This window comes from Hevea brasiliensis, chromosome 11 (genome assembly GCF_030052815.1).
Source record: "Hevea brasiliensis isolate MT/VB/25A 57/8 chromosome 11, ASM3005281v1, whole genome shotgun sequence".
NCBI lineage: Eukaryota > Viridiplantae > Streptophyta > Magnoliopsida > Malpighiales > Euphorbiaceae > Hevea > Hevea brasiliensis.
Window position 1 is genome coordinate 13245633 of NC_079503.1, and position 17333 is coordinate 13262965.

General features: G+C 28.8%; 2 protein-coding genes and 1 pseudogene across 2 annotated transcripts; 1 reads left to right on the forward strand and 2 right to left on the reverse strand.

Moving 5' to 3' along the window:
* Positions 1 to 707: 707 nt before the first annotated feature.
* On the forward strand, positions 708 to 1776 carry LOC110662234 (uncharacterized). Its single transcript, XM_021821151.2, has 3 exons — positions 708 to 964; positions 1060 to 1129; positions 1258 to 1776. Exons 1-3 carry the CDS (start codon positions 708 to 710, stop codon positions 1774 to 1776), a joined length of 846 nt encoding a protein of 281 aa, XP_021676843.2.
* A 661-nt stretch (positions 1777 to 2437) lies between these two features.
* Positions 2438 to 5423, reverse strand: LOC110660509 (la protein 1-like; annotated as a pseudogene).
* A 5146-nt stretch (positions 5424 to 10569) lies between these two features.
* LOC110660499 (ent-kaurene synthase TSP4, chloroplastic) lies at positions 10570 to 16272 on the reverse strand. Its single transcript, XM_058129468.1, has 11 exons — positions 15829 to 16272; positions 15536 to 15738; positions 13855 to 13975; positions 13538 to 13635; positions 12731 to 12936; positions 12539 to 12648; positions 12131 to 12229; positions 11800 to 12015; positions 11431 to 11572; positions 11097 to 11342; positions 10570 to 10977 (listed from the first exon to the last, which is right to left on the reverse strand). Exons 1-11 carry the CDS (start codon positions 16266 to 16268, stop codon positions 10657 to 10659), a joined length of 2202 nt encoding a protein of 733 aa, XP_057985451.1. The 5' UTR covers positions 16269 to 16272; the 3' UTR covers positions 10570 to 10656.
* Positions 16273 to 17333: the final 1061 nt, after the last annotated feature.

Consider the following 17333-nt stretch of genomic DNA (forward strand, 5'->3'; position numbering starts at 1 on the left):
GAATATGGAAAGCTTTTGCATTTAAGTATGTTATTGGACAAAAATTCATTAATTTCCCTCTTTGGTAGGAAAATTTTATCTCGTGGATGCTGGATTACCATTGAGGAGTGGATTAATTGCACTATATCGAGGTGTTCATTACCATTTGAATGAATACTCCAGACGCGGACCTCAAAATGCTAAAGAATTATTTAACCATCATCATGCATCACTCTGTAATGTCATTGAAAGAGCTTTCGGTGTTTTAAAGAAAACGTTTCCAATTATAGCTAGTGGCACTGAACCCCATTACTCATTTGAAACAATGACTGAAATTGTCTTGGCATGTTGTATAATACACAACTTCTTAATGGGTGTTGATCCAGATGAAAATTTAATTGCTGAAGTTGATCGTGAGCTTATGCATGCCGAGGTTGATCACCATGTGGGCACTAGTGGTTTAGCAACGGATGCAGATTATAGAATAGGAGTTATGTGAAGGGAACAAATAGCATCACAAATGTGGAATGACTATTATAATAACTTGTAATCACAAATACTTGCAATGTGTAACTAGTATGTATGATCTCTTAACATTAATAAGTAAATATATATTACTAAGATATTTATTGTTATTATATATACATGTGTGGTATACAATTTACATTCCATGTTTAATATCTTCTATTCAGCAAAAATATGTTATGTAATTTTCTTGCAGATAAAAAATGCCAAGGAGGAAAAAGATTCCAAACCAGGAAAGTTCAATGTATGGAAGAGAACATGTAGTATGGACAAATGAAATGGACAATGTGTTGATAAATGCTATGTTGGAAGAAGATCATAAAGGGAATCGACCTGAAGGAACATGGAATAGTGGAGCTTTTGACAATATGCTACAAGTGTTAAGGGCAGCATTTGGCCCTGTAATTCAAAAATCAAACATTAAGAATCGAATGAAGACCTTGAAGAGAACCTTTGCTGAGTGTAAGGATTTATTTCATGGTCTTAGTGGCTTTGCTTGGAATCCTGTAACAAAATTGTTTGAAGCTACTTTTGATGTTTATTTCATGGTCTTAGTGGCTTTGCTTGGAATCCTGTAACAAAATTGTTTGAAGCTACTTTTGATCTTTGGGAGCAATTAATTCAGGTAAAGGTTATAATATTTATAAGAATATATTAAGTTAAAGTTTAGTAGTGTAATATATATGCTTTTTCATTAATTTAGATTTGTTTATGTAATTATTTACTTAATAAAATGGTATTTTTTTAATTTAGGAAAAACCGGAAGCACGCAAGTGGATGCATACACCAATTAATAATTATGACAAACTATATGAGCTTTATGTTAACCAAAGAGCTACAGGTGAATATGCAGAAAGTGCAAGAGAAAAGGTTAGACGCTGGCAACGGGAGGGAAGTTCATCTCAAATTGATTTGAATGACACATTTGAAAATGTCATAATGTCTGACAGTGAGTTCAATTGGGCTAATGAGGTCACTGATAACAATATGAATAGTCCTGAACCTTCACTTCATTCTCAGGGCACTTCTTCTAGAGGTTCTAAATGCAAAGTTTCAATGATGGAGATGTTAGAAAAGCAATATGAAAGGTTAAATAGTGGAATTGAAAGGGTGTCAAAAATCTTGGAAAGAGGAAATGCTATTGCAGAAAAGTCTCTTGCAATTCTTGAAAGTGGTCGACCCCATTATTATAAAGAGGAAGAGTTATTTACAGAGTTGGAATTAATAGGGGTCCATCCGGATTTCGTGATGACAGCTTATTGTTACCTTTAAAAAAATCCATCAGCAACAAGGTCATTTTTTGGTGTTCCACGTGCAAGGCATTTGGAATGGTTGATGAGAGTTGTGAATGACAAGTGATCTAAAGATGAAGGCTAATTGACTGTATGTTGTTTGACTGATGATATTTAGTGTTATGTGAACTTATTTTGTATGTAATATTAGGCATAAATAATAGTATTTTGATTTATATGTATAAATTTTAATGGTTAATAGGACATACCATCAATATTGGAATTAGATTTTGCTTGAAACAATAGCAGCAATAGGCAATGTCAATTATGGCTATAGGAATGCAAAGCATCCAAGTATTGTAAGAAAATTAATTATATTATGTGATCTATAAAATCTATTATATTATTTATTATTTAGAAAAGAAATATTATTATATTATTTGTATTAATCTTATCTCCGTCTATATTAGATGTAAAAGTAGAAAGGATAAGGGAATTATTATTATTATTTAAATAGTTTAATTGTATTATTATTTATGAGTTTGCTAGTATATAGTAAAAATATAATTTATAAAAAAGGATAAAATGGTAATTTATATTATTTTCTTTCCACTCAATCTATTTCCAAACAAGGAAAAATAAATTTTATTTTTCTTTCATTCCTCTTTTATTTTTATTTATCCAAACATGAGAAAAGAAAATAAGAAAATTTTATTTTATTTTCCCACTCTTATTTTCCTTCCTCCCCTTCAAAATATCCAAACATACTCTTAAAATGGGAAGTATAAAATATATTAAGTCCGACCTTCCGCGGTTGCCTTTATTTTCCTAATGTTTTTCTTGATTGCCACGCAGCAGGTTCCAGTACTCCTCCTCTGCCTCACCTATGAGCACAAATGAAGAAAGAAAAACAACATTCTATCAGTTCACATCTTGTCATGCAGAACAGTGGCCATAAAAGGCCCACCAATCGGAATGCAATTTAGAAGTAAAAGGAAAAAAGAAAAGAAAAATATTAAAATAAGTGACAATATAAGAACTCAAGCAACACTTCGAACTCGACTAAAGCTGACGTTGGAACCTACCAGTCACTGGTTCTAAAATGGCAATGAAATTTTTTACAACCAAGCCACCTTCTTTAGCTAAGACTGCAGTTGCACGAGCTTTCTGTGCTGCTTCAGGTTGTTCAAATCTAACATATCCTGAATCCTCTCCAATCTTGAAATCAACGAACTAAACCAAGGAGGGAAAAAAATAACGAGGAGTCAATGCAATGCAAAAAGCACAAAAACCCAGACCAACTTCTAGTTACAAGTTGCAAGAATTTCTTCTCCATCCTAACCAAATGATTGGAATAGAAAGAAAAGGACCGACACTAGAGATGAAAGATTCAAGTACAGCGCACAGCTTCTTGATGATTTTGACCTTGGATTTGAAAAATAACATAATTTAGCAAGCAGGATAATTATAGCCCAATGAAAGAAGAGGGAACCTTCATGGTACCTTGACAGTGCCAAATTTTCCCAAGACAGCCTTCAAATCTTCACGCAATACAACATTCATGTCGTCCCTATAGGCATCAGCTTTGGATTTCCCCTCTTTTTCCTTGTCCTTTCCAGTGGGATCTTCAGCAGACTTCTCCCCTTCTTCCACTTGTATTTCTTTACTTTCAGAGCCAATTTCTTCATTGGCCTTTTCTTCCTTTCCCTCCTCAACATTCATCTCATTATTTTCTTTATCATCAGAGACATTCTCTGACTCCTTCTGTTCATTTTCTTGAGCATCGTTCTCTGAGGATTTTAGTCCCCCGTCAGCTTTACAGACCTTTGAATCAACACTGACAGGCTCTTGAGCACCATCGCCTTCCACAGAATCTCCAGCTGACAAGCCCTTTAAAGTAAATGCGACGATTAAACCCTTTGGATTGCTGTTATCATAACATCAAGAGATGAATTCAATAACAACCATCAGAGAAAAAGTTCCACAAGAAAACAAAAGATCGGTTGTTACTAACGTTGCTTCTGCATTTGAATAGTTCTTGTTATTTGAAACTGTCAAGAGGCGGAATTTTTGAATTCCTCTTCTTGTTTTGCTCTTTCTGCATCAAATTCCTTCCTGATTTGGACAAAGCATATATTAGAAGGAAAAGGGGGAAAAAAAAGAGAGCAATTCTCTTGGACAACAAAAATTTTGTACTACTTCATACTTTATAACCACATGTCCATTATTCAAATTAAAAAGAAGAATATGCATGCATGATTAGCATGACAAGAAACAATTACAATTATAGCTTACTTTGGCTTTAATTCTAGTTGTACACCACCAAAAACCAACTTTGCTTCAAAACATTTTCAGCATCTTCCTCTGTTGAGAACTCAATCAATGCAGTGCCACGAAATACCCTTTTGTCTGCCACGTGACGAGGCATCCTCACACTTGACACCTAAAATGGGTAGAAAGATTGTCAAGCTTTAAAAACCATAAATTCACGAAGCAGCTATATTTCATGTGGCATCGTTGATAATCCAAAACCAGTCACAGCAACTCGTGGGACCATCTATTACCTTGACATATTTTCCTAAAAATGATTCCACATCCTCCCGCTTCACATCATACTCTAGAGGTGATGCAGCAATTGTTCTTATGTCCAATTGCTCTATTGCCTCTTCTGGCTTTAAGAGTGCAGCAATCCTACCAACTTTTTTCCCTAAGATGGACAAAGCCAACAAATAATTTGGTAAGAAAAATTACATTTTCTGTGAATACGAGGCAAAACAACAGATGACAGATTCGGTTTGGAGCCCAAATTACCGTTCAAATCAGATATTCAACTAGGAAAATTCCCAGATTTAGAAACCCAATCCCACTAAGACAAACCAACAAAGAAAACAAGTCAGAAAGCTTGAATTCTTGAAGGGTACTTGCATCAACCTCTAAAAGTAGTGGAAAGATAAAATTGCTGCAGCCTTATGAAATCGAAATCTAATAGCACAAAGGACAAAACAAAATGAAATAACTCCCTTCTAAGCCATGAAGTTAAACCGAAGTTCCACTGAGCAAAGATTTTAGAAATCTTAGTTCAGCGAAATTAACTAAGCTGATTTTCTTTTCTTATCGTGCGATTCACTCATTGCCTAGACAAAGAATAAAAGAAATTTAGGGACAAAAAAAGGGGGCAAAATGACAGAAAAGTTACCATCTTCAGAAACTTTAAGAGAAGTAGATTTCCTAAGAGTTTCAGCAACTGCCTTGACAGTATCTTCCGGCACCTCTTCGGGCTTCAAGTCCTTCAATTTCAGATAACCTTTCATCTTCTTAAACGAGCATATCAATGCAAGACTTACCACTTTTTCCCGGAGTCAAGATCAACAATTTCCAAACAAACAACAAAGAATCTAATCTGAACTGAAGCCAAACTCACAATCATATACAAAAGAGAAATGATATTAAAGTGCAAGGATACTGCCATCCTCACTGGCGTTGATAGTTCTTCTCATAAAATTGTCTCTAGGGAGATTGCTATCACTGAAGTAAAACTCCACCTGAAATACACAGCACAGGAACCAAATAGTGAGAAGTTAATAATTTATTATGCCATTGAACAAGAAATCGAACTCCAGATTATATGCAACACACCTGTCTAAGGACTTCTTTCGCCGTCCCTTATTCCAAAGAAGGCATCGCCATTATCGTACAGCTGAAGGTAGAGAGAGAGAGAGAGAGAGAGAGAGAGAGAGAGAGAGGAAAAAGAGAGAGAAGCTGATCAATCAAAAGCAAAAGAGTTTTGCTAGGGTTTTTGGAAGTCCGGTTGAGAGAGAGGGATTTAACTTTTGTAAGTGCGTCCTGTGAACCGCACACGGTTAAGGGTTTAGCTTCTCCGCGGTTCACGGTTTTGTCGTGGCAGCAAACCTTTAGACAAAAATCAAGATGATTTGACTTAGAAGCAAATTAGTTTTACATATAATTAAAGAGTTTTATATAAACTAGCTTTTAATTTAATTTATAAAGTTAAAAAGTTAAGGAACATAAATGAATATATTTTATTTTAAAATTATTTTTAATTAAATAAAAAATTATTTTATTCTTATAATTTTAAAAAAATATTAACATTATTTTTATTTTAACTACTATAACACTTAAATTATATAAATTTTTTAGTAATATTAATAAATTAAATTACTTTTAGGCGCTTTTTAATCAAACACTTAAATTATTTAAAAATTATTTTTAAGTAATTTTATCAAATGATTAATTATTTATTTTTAAGTTAAAAAATTATTTTAAGTCAAAAATTAAAGTAAGTAAACAAGTCAAACACCTTATAAATAAAAAAAAACTAAATTAACCTTTTTTTAAAAAATATATATGGAAATTTTTTTCCATAAGAAATAAAGTTAAAATTAAATTTTAAAAATGTCCAGATAATATTTTTCACATGAAAAATGTTATGTAATGTAAAGAAATTCTAAAAACAGATAATGATATAGTTGTTTTGAGATGGTAAAAGTGGATAAAAACTGAGGTTCTGTTTGTATGGGGTAAAAAAAGGATAAGTAATATGGAAGGGTAATAAAGGGCAAGGACAAGGAAGATTAAAGGGGATTACAATAAAAAAAAATATTTGGAAATGGGTGAATTAAGGTTACGTTTTGTAGAATGTAATGTAATGTAATCAATTATATAATACAATCAAAATTGTAATATAATGTGATATAATTATCATTACATTCATATATTTAGTTGCAAAATAAAAATATAACTAATGTAATGTAACGCTAATTTTTATTTTAATATTTAATTTATTTAATAATGTTAATAATAAATAGTAATTCAGTGATTTATAATCAAGTGGTAATGGTGACTAAGTGGTGGTAGCGACATCAATAAATGGTGTGGCGATAGCAAGGTGAGTTAGCAATGGTGATAGTGGCTAAGTGCTGATTGAGGTAACAATGGCTAAATGGTGATACCGGTGGTCAACTAGTGGTAATATTATAGGATGATGGAGTGGTGGTGGTGGTAGCGGTGGTGGTAGTAATGGTGATAGAATAGAGGTAGTGGTAGTTGTAGCAATGGTGACCAGATAGTAGTGATAGTATTGATAATAACTACAAAAAATGAAAACATATAATCATAATTACATCCATTCTTATGTGCAACGATCATTATATTACTTTAATTAATTACATTATGTAATTGTCATTACATTACGTTAATTTTTTTTTTGTGTTATCAAACTACGTAATTAAATATATAATGTAATCACAATTATATTGCAACTTTGATTATGCCGTACTAAACATGACCTAATGGAAATGTATAGATAGATAATATGTTTTTTTTATGATTGAGAAGAAGTGAAGGAAGAATAAACTTAAGAGATGTAGAAATAAAAAACACATCTACAATGGGATTAATATGCAAAATATAGATTGACTACAAAAAAGGGTGTAGAAATAAAAATAGTTCTAGGTCTCACCTCCTATTATTATCTCTCATTTGAAATGTAAGAAAAATTGAGATTTGAGAGGTAAGGGAGGGTAAGGCGCACCCCTACTTACCTTTACTTTCCATTAATTCACACATTTCTAAACATTGACATAATTTCTTACTTTTCTTTACCCCTTATCCAACTAGATCCTAAAACTCAATTTTTTAGCTATTTGAATTTTTAAATTAAAAAACATATTTACAAGATTGAGTAGTTATCATTTAGTCTTATACTATGTGGAGAAATTTAAGGAGGCAGTCTTATACTATGTGGAGAAATTTAAGGAGGCAATGTAAGATTTTTTTTTTTTTTTTTTTAAGTAAAGTAAGATAAGGTAAGGTAATAAAAAGTAAATTTTTTTTAATCTTATTTTATTAGAGTGGAATGTATGGGAAGATAGGATGAAATATGATATAACAAAAATATCCTTATCATATAGGGATATATATTTTAATATTTAAATTAATCATTTTTTAATAAATATGATTCTTTTAAATAAATTTTAAGAAAAAATTAAATAAAAAATAAATCTAAAAAAATACTATTTTTTAAATAAAATTTAAAAATAAATATAGAAAAATCAGTACAATCTAACAAATGCAACAAGAAATCCATTGACCCATAAGTTGAAAACTAACATTTATATAAAAAAAAAAAATGAAATGATATCAATCTTTGATCCTTTGAAGTTGTCAAAATCGGCACTGGTAAAAGATAACATAGTTAACATAAAATATTTAATTTAATAAAAAATAAAGAGATAATATTGGAAATAACACATTCAAAATCTACCAATTTGATGAATAAAAAATATAGGTTTTGAAAGTTTTAAAAATTTCTAAAAACTCTCAAAAACCTTACCTCATTAAAATAATCATACTCTCAAATATGTCAGCTAATTACAATTACCTTCAAAACTCACACCTTATCTTCAAAAAAATCTTCTCCCAAATATAGTGAAAATCGATTTGAAGAATTGCAAAGAATCCAAAAGTATGAGAAATTATATAGTCTTTCTGTCTTATAAAATAAACTTACTTTTCTTATTTGTCCCAAATTTGCAACTGGTCATCTACCCACGTGTTCCACGGTAATAATTTTTAGCTTTATTTTTAATTTTTATTTTATTTGAATCAAGTGAACTTAAACCTATTGAATTATTTATTTCCATTATATATTGCTAAAAATTATATTATATTAATTTTTATCTCAATATATATATTAATTTAGCAGTATTTAGTTTAAATCGAAATCATATATCAAAGTAAAATAAATATATGAAAAATTCTGTAAGAAAAATTCTTAAGAGATAGAATTATAACATTTTATATTTTTTAAATAAAATTATTAATTTTTTAATTATGCCAAATGCTAATTAATGGTGAATAGAAGTATCCAATTTTGTTTATTATTTACTTAAATCTATAATTAAGAGATAAAAATAAAAATAAAAATTTTAACTTAATTAAGATAAAATTATTAAGTTAAGCATTATCTACTGCTAATAATTAAATTTATAGTTTGTAAAATATAAATTAAATGAAATTTCAAGCTTACTAAAGTCTTACCTAAGTTACTTTCACTTGTATATATAAAAAGTGAAATTTAGAATATTTCGTATTTTTAAATAAAATTATTAATTTTTAATTATATTAAATGTTAATTAATGGTGAATAAAAGTTTCAAAATTTGATTAATAGTTTTTAAATCTTTAGCATTGAACCTAAAATATTTATCAGATGCTATAAAAGCATCTTTTTCATTGATTAATCCTTTTGTAAATGATAATAACACTACAATAGTGAGTTTCAACCCAAAAAATCATAATTTATTGAATAAAATTGTTAAGTTTATCATTACCTGTTTCTTTTTTGAGAAACAATTTGATTATCTCACAGCTTACGGCTACCTGTTAAATGTAAGAATCTTATCAAAAATTTTCAAATTATTTCCTCAGTAAACAATTAAATAATTACTAAACCTTAATATATTCTAATCAAATTTCGATTCTCATATATAAAATCTTATATAGTTTAGGGGGAAAATTTTCAATAAAAGCATTGAAAAAAATTCAGTGGGGCATAAAGAAAATAATATATATATATATATATATATATATATATATATATATATATATATATATATATATCCTCTTAATTTTTATCTTTATTTTTATGTTTTTTTTATATAAAAATTAGCATATTATATTAAACATCAATTTTTATCTAAAAGTTTAAAAATTTCAATTACTAAAATCTTATCTCATACAAAAAAAATGTTACTTAAATTTTTTTACTACATGTATTAAGAATTTTAAAATCCTATTTTTTTTATAAGTAAGAACTTTAAAATTCTTAAACTTACAATTTTATGTATTATAAAACTCTACTCATCATATCATATATCTCTAAAAATCAATAATTCTTGTAACTAAATTTTCAATGAGATTAGAAAAATGGTGAACTACTGTAAGATTTCTAGTTTTTGACATTATTCAAAATAAATTTAACCGTCTTTTTATTCTTTGAAAATTAAATATATATATATTTATATATATATAAAATTATTCAATAAAAAATTATTACAAAATTTAAACATTTGTTTTTAAAAATTTCTTATAATTAAAATTTAAAAATTTTAATAATAAAACTTCAAAAATAGCTTATATATTTTTTTTCTACTTTATTTATCCTTTGATTGGTACATATCAATTAATTTAAAAAAATAATCAAAAATAATCTATTAATAAACTTATTTCAAAATTTAAAATTGAAAACTAAATAATTTTATATCTTTTATCAAATATAAAATTTATCAGTTACTATTAAAAAATTTTATTTATTAAAACTTAAAATAAGTTCTAATTAATTAAAATTCAATCATTAACAAAATTATAATTTCAAAAATATTAAATGAAAATTATATTATATTATTAAAATAAAACAATAAATAATTTGCGCAATGGGTGCGGACAAAACAACTCATTATAATTGTGTTTACGAGAGAAATTTTGATAGATGCGAAAAACAATTAATTATTTTTTATATTATTTGTATAAGTAAGAAATTTTATTGAGTTTCTATTTTTTTTTAATCTATACATGTGGCAGTGCAGCCACAAATTTTTAATTGTAAAAATGTAGAATTCGTACTACAATAGTAATTGCATGTGATTTTGAATTTTCAGCATTACTTGAATTTCCTTCCTTTTTTTTAGTCCATTCAACACTGAATTTTTCATTTTCATTGGTGGAAGAGAAAAGACTTGGAACTTCATTACACTAAATTGATAGTACAGAATTTTCCACCTTGCATATACGCATATATTGAATCTGAAGGGACTATTGCTTTTAAAGGGTGTGGGGAAAAAAACAAAAAAAAAAAAGGGAGTAATCCCAGCACAGTCTAATCATGGTTAAGGTTTATTAATTTAATCCAACTTTGAGTATGGGGGTAGAAGGATTGGTTCATTAATGATTTCATTCACAGCGCTAACCATCTTGTGTGGACTTGAATACTTATCATCACCCATGTAGAAGAGGTGCAAGACCTTGCTCATCTTCCAAAACAAATCTTTGCAATCTTTAGGAACCACACTTCCTTTTGTTTGCTGAACCATTCTCAGTAATTCTCTTCTATGGCTCTCTATGAGTCTTGTAACCTCCTCTTGAGCCTCCTTTTCAGTTACGGCTCCACGACCATGTACTATAGCTAATGACACACTATTCAGTTTTCCTTGTGCACCTTCTCTCTGCAAGTTAATTTGCATCAATGCACAGATGGAGTAAAGATGAAGTTGGTGAATAGAAATTGATGTATGGTTATTATATTTATATACACTGAGGAATTAACCTAGCTACATATACATACCGCAACGGTTACGCAATCATTTAGAAGTCGCCCAATTATGCTGACATGCATGAAGAGATTATTGTACTCTTGGGTTTCCACAGCTTGCTCAGGGAGCTTAGATCCCATTAAATAAAGTGATATGAGAATAACAGGTCCTAAGGCAAATGATACATATCCATTTGTAATGTACTCATACATTGTCGGCACTAGTTTGTTTTTGGCCCATTCAGCTTCCTTTAACATGGTATCCAGCAGAGTGATCCACTACACACATGAATATAAATATATTATTAGATGATTACGTTAAACATATAAATTAGCAAACTAATTAATTAAAATGAATACTTCTTACAATATCAATCAAATGCTTTTTGACGCATCGGCCTTGTTGTTTGCTGGCCTTGTCAGCAAGGTAATTAGTTGTGCCATAAATTGCATAAAAGAGTATCTCCACATCTTTGGACTTGAATCCAATTGTTGAGTGTTCATCCCATCTGAGTTTCAATAGATCATTTAATTTGTTAGCTATATCATAAAATGGATAATAGAAGCTCTAGTATATTACATATATGTATACCAAAAAATTCTTGTTTAGACTTAATCTATTATGAATTTAAGACATAACATATATAATAAAAATCACATGTAAAATAGATGAAATCGTATGTTCATATCTTGAATTCATGATGTTTCAAGTCTAAGTAAATTTTTTTATATATACCTCTGAATCAATTCGATTAGATTTAGAAGTTCCTCCATTGAACCAGCAAAGTCGAAGAAATCATCAACAACTGTTGTTAGAACAGTGTTTTGAGCCCATGAGATGCGAGCATCGGAAAGATCAGGGTGGGAAAGGACTGCAGCAATGGAAAAATGGGCATATGCGATCTTCTGCCTTGCAAACTTCAATTTATCCAAATTATATTCTTTGACCCATCTGCTTAATTTTATTCAAAAATACAATTTAAAATTAATTATTCAAGGAAATTCCTTTTTCCTCCATTGGCTAGGGGAAAACTAAAACTAAAACAACAACAGACTAGTGAAATTACCTCTCCAAATAGTCCAGTTCTTCGCGGTGTATGGCCTGACACTTATTGAAGTCTTGGAATGAAAGTGTCAAGAGATCTCTGTTATCAATATTGAAATACCTATAAAGAGGAAAAAAAAGGAATATATTATTATTATTATTCAAAAATATAAACTTCCTCACAGTTACAGGAAATTATTAGGTGTGTCTAGCACACTAGATTTTAGTGCTCCTAACGCTCATATAAATGTGAGTGCTACCATAAGTTATGAGAAGTGGATCTCACATTTATGTGAGTGAGGGAGCACATGCTACAGCGGGTGTCTATTGTAGAATTTACCTTTATATAGATATAGTCTATTATTTATTTATATCTTAGGTTCACGATGAATTTATTTAAAAATTTCCCCAACAAGAGATGTCACCTTACCTATAAGATGTTTTAAGAAGTAAAATGTTGTCTACATTGTAATTCTCAATGTAGCGACGACTTTCAGTTCTTTCCAAACTGGCGTATAGATGTTTCAGAGCATAATCCACCTGTAAATTTAATATTATTTAATTATTTTTAATATAAGAAAACATTAATTAATTGAAAATGTGATTTGCTCAAGTGTTGTACCTCATTATGCAAACTCTTGTCTTGAATCGCCCCAGTACTCACTAACTCATTTTCAAGGTAAGTTCTTGTCCAATCATAAATTCTTTCAAGAACAGGTTCATTTGGAAATATTATCATCTGTGAAGCCTTGTATAACTCCAAAGCAGAATTTATGTCACTCATTGAATTTAAAATATTTTCTTGTTTGTCAAAATTTGCCAATGCATCTGCACCAAGACATATAGAAATTAGGGTTGTGTACAGTTTCTAATTTAGAACTGAATTGAAAAACGGTACCCAAATTGAAAGAAGAACCATCATTATAAGAACTAAACCATAGCAAGCTAAACTTATATTTATTGTTTTGATTCAGTTTTAGTTCTTTATAAGAACGGAATCGAAACTGAATTTAAACGTATGTTATACACACACTATTGTATAATGTTAATACTATTATTTTTGTTTTTATTTTGATGTTAGAAATTTAAGGCTAAATTTATTCTTTTGAAATGAACACAGGAATGCTATAGTTTTAGGTGTATGAATCAAGATTTGTACTGAAATTGAAACTAAAATTGCAATCGAAATGGAACCGAAACTAGAATTGAAATCATACCAAAATTGTTTAGAACTTATCTAGAATTGAAGTCAAATTTTAGTTCCAATTTTAATTCCTAAAAATTAAAAAATTAAAGGCTTGATTCCAATTTCAATTCTTAGTTAGAACTAGACTCAAAGCCAAAATCGAACACCCCCTAATAGGTATTCCAATGGTAAGCTAAGTACTAACGCTCAAACACCTCAAATTCATAGATGGAAAAATTTTACCTGAAGAGATTTCGTAGCCATTCATCCGTAGAAGTCGAAATCCCAAGGCACAACATGCAGGATCTAAAAATATTTCTTCACTGCCTTGCATCCAAGATCTGTTCACCAACCCACTTAATCATTTCATTTCTTAATTAATTACTAGAAGGGATTATTCAATGCTTTCAGAGCATATACTCCCTCTCTATAAATATATGAGTTTCACTTTACTGTAAACAAGGAAAAACAAAAATTTTGTGTATAAAGAATCACTATTTTTTATGCTCCTGGAGCATGCTTTAATTTTCCAATTAATAAAGGGTTAAGTGAGGAATCACCTGTATATATCATCTAGTGTGGTTGCTATTACTTCTGTGAAATGTCTATCTATTCCCAGCTTTATTAAATTGTCAATCATATGGAGACGGGGATAGATATCCAGGGGATAAATGGTAGGAACTGTAAAAGAAAAATTTTAACTCAGCACATGCAACATAAAACCTCAAGTATATATATCTGAAAAATGCCATAATTTACATCTAAAATTAAGTGTATTACAACTTAGTTTAGGAGGTTCGTCAAAATCCATAATTTAGTTATCTATTTTCAATTTTAAATAATTGAGTTGAAATCAATTTTTGTTTTGTCAACAAATTAGTATGTGTATCCAAATTTCATCAAATTTATCATTAATTATGGGTTAAATAAACAAAATACTTTTAATTTTCAATTTGAAACAATTAAATCTCTAAATTTTTATTTTATTAACAAAATGATCCTTGCATTTAAATATATTAAAATCTCTTCAACTGTTCGAAAATATTTGCATTTCGTATGCATATTTATGATTTATAAACCTTTTACATGTATATGGGTGTGATAAGAAATATTTAATATTAGAATAATATATATATATATATATATATATATATATTAGTTTTTCATGATTTATAGCAAACTCTTATGAGTAAATTTTATATTTATCAAATTAATAATTTTCAAAATGTGATCATTTTTATTCATATAATTTTATAAGAAAATTATCCAATCACATTAACTTTTTTAGAATTCCTATCACACTAGTTTTAATTATTACTTAAGAAATAAAATTTTAGACTATATAGTGACAAATTAGAGTTTTATGAGAAAATATAAAGGAAAAAAAACATTAGGTAAACTATTTTTTATTTAAACGATTTCTCCTTTTTCATATTGTACAATTTATTAATTTGATTAATATAATACATTATATTTATAATATACTATACACGTATAAATAAAAAGTTACCATATTGTGTAATTTATTAATTTGGTTAATGTAATATTTACCCATAAAATATTGCTATAAATAATGAAAAATTATAATCAAATTATTTTACCCTTTTAATTTTAAAAGTTTCTTATGACAATAACACATATTTAATTAATTTAAAAATTATAAATACAGAATGACACAAATATTTTAACGCATGTATTCTTAATGATTTAGAACATGAGTAGAGGATATCTTAATAAAATTATATTTATTATATTTTAGACATAATATATGAATATATTATATTTTACAAAATATATCTAATTATTTAAATAATATATATAATAATTTAAATAAAAATATTTTAATTATTCAAATATAAAATTCAGATGAAGTGTCTTCTTTTGTTAATAAAATAAAACTGAAGAGACTTATTTGTTTCAAATTGAAAATAAAGTTAAAACTATTTTAGTTATTTTTTTATATAATTAATGGTAAATTGGTTAAATTTGGGTGGATGAACTAATTTGTTAATAAAATAAAATTTTAGAGTCTAAAGTATTTCAAATTGAAAATAAAGGCTTTAAGTTGTGGGTTGTGACAAACCTTATTAATTAACTTGTAATTTAACTTGTAATTTAACTTCTATCGGCTAAATAAATCTAAAATTTTACCTTATTTACTAATTATACGTAGAATTTTTAATTTTAAACAATTTAATAATAACTTTCAATAGCCTTAAAAATAAAACTATAAATGATCACCTGCGTTGTCGAATTTTTTCACCAGTGAGGATAGGTACTCTAAACATTTTTCATCATGAAGATGAGTTAGAGCAGCTGCAGTTGCAGATGGTGAATTGAAGAGTGAGCCGTTGCTTCTTTGATATTTCATTAGCTCTTGCCAATCATTTAATCGGGTTAGTCCCTCTGCAACGTATGCAAAACGGTTTGTCTCTCCCAGGAAACTGTACATGGAGGAACTCAGTATTAAAATATAACGCCAAGTCAATAATTATTCATAAAAGTTGAATAATAAAAAATATATATATTTATGCCTTTTAATTTCCAAATCTCTCTTGAGAAGCATCCCCTCTATTGCAGAGTTGTTGAAAGAAAGATTCAAGCCCGTTTCTCTGGCATGCTCAATCATGCCTGGAAATATTATATCAAATCCACGCGGAGAACGTTGATGCTTGTCAGTGGCAGCCCAAATGTTAGAGGCGATGAAGTCCAGACCTTTATGTACAAGTTGGTCTGCAACATTCCATTTGTGTAGAGCTAGTAGACAGGCCAACGTGGAAGAGAGTGAGTCTTTAATTAGGAGGGGATGGGCATTGTCGAGAGCCCATGAACCATCAGGCTGTTGATTCTCCATTATCCAGTTCAAGCATTCTGGGAAAAGAGGCTGCTTGAAACTATTCTGGGAGGGTACCATCGCAACCCATGCAGTGTCATATGAAGAAACTGTCAGCTCAACCTTATCTTTCTTCAACATTTCTTTGATTTTTCTAAGTGAATCTTTTGTGTTCTGTAACAGATTGAAATGTGGAAATGTGGCCATCTTAATTAGTTGATTAATAGTTTATAATGTTTCATAAAAAAAAAAAAAATTAGATCTTCATAAGAGAGAGAGTGTGCTTACGACAACATTTTGCTGCTTTTTATTGAACAGTTGTAGAGATGGGTCTGCGCAAGCTCAATACAAAAGAAAATAAGAGAATTGCTCCTTAATAACAAGGCTCCGTTTGTTTCTCAACCATAATTTGTATATAAAAAATATTTTTTATAAAAATATTTTTATTATTTAATCATAATATTAAATTAATAATACGTATTTATTATATATATATATATATATTTATATTTTAATAAAATTATCAAAATTTAAAAAATAAAAAATAACTCTCATTTTGAAAAATAGAGTTATTTTTTTTAAAAATGACTTAATTTTTACTTTTATTAAGGTAATATTTTTCATTATTCAATTTTTCTAAGTGTATCAAATATAAAAAATATTATCTAAAAAATATTTTTCATGAAATTTAAATATGTGTAACAAAAATAAATTATGCGGTTAGCGTTCTTTTTCTATTACCTGCTGAGTTTGGCTCTCCTTTGGTGCTTTGTGATAGCACAATCTTGAGAGTCCCAGTGCATGAGAGCATCATTATGTTAACTCTGTGGCAACTGTTAACTCTCCTGTGTGTGTGAGAGAGAGAGAGAGAGAGACAGAGAGAGTAATGGTGCTTCCATAAAACTAGAGTCCTTCCGATATTTATAGAGACAAATTATTTTATCTTTATATATATATATTAATTATGTGATTTAAGATAAAAATAATTTAATTGAAAATATTAATTTATGGCCCCACTTATTCGCAATTTGACGAAATATCAGGGAAGGAGCCAAGGAAAATGACTCTCCTGCTCCTTCAAACTGACGTAGGATACACATATGGAAAATACAAGTGTGTGCATATATTGTGGCCCCACTTGTTCGCAATTCGATGGAATATCAGGGAACAAGGCTCAATGACTCTCCTGCTCCGTTAAATTAAAAA

What these genes read in the sequence shown, in the direction of transcription:
- LOC110662234 (XM_021821151.2), top strand. Translation starts at nt 708, where the DNA reads ATGCCAAGGAGGAAAAAGATTCCAAACCAGGAAAGTTCAATGTATGGA. An exon ending in TTGAAGAGAACCTTTGCTGA is followed by an intron (nt 965 to 1,059) that starts GTGTAAGGATTT and finishes TCATGGTCTTAG; the next exon opens with TGGCTTTGCTTGGAATCCTG. An exon ending in TTTGGGAGCAATTAATTCAG is followed by an intron (nt 1,130 to 1,257) that starts GTAAAGGTTATA and finishes TTTTTAATTTAG; the next exon opens with GAAAAACCGGAAGCACGCAA.
- LOC110660499 (XM_058129468.1), bottom strand. Translation starts at nt 16,268, where the DNA reads ATGTTGAAGAAAGATAAGGTTGAGCTGACAGTTTCTTCATATGACACT. An exon ending in TGGCTACGAAATCTCTTCAG is followed by an intron (nt 12,937 to 13,537) that starts GTAAAATTTTTC and finishes GTCTTGGTGCAG; the next exon opens with ATGCATTGGCAAATTTTGAC. An exon ending in CTAATCGAATTGATTCAGAG is followed by an intron (nt 11,573 to 11,799) that starts GTATATATAAAA and finishes ATTGAAACTCAG; the next exon opens with ATGGGATGAACACTCAACAA.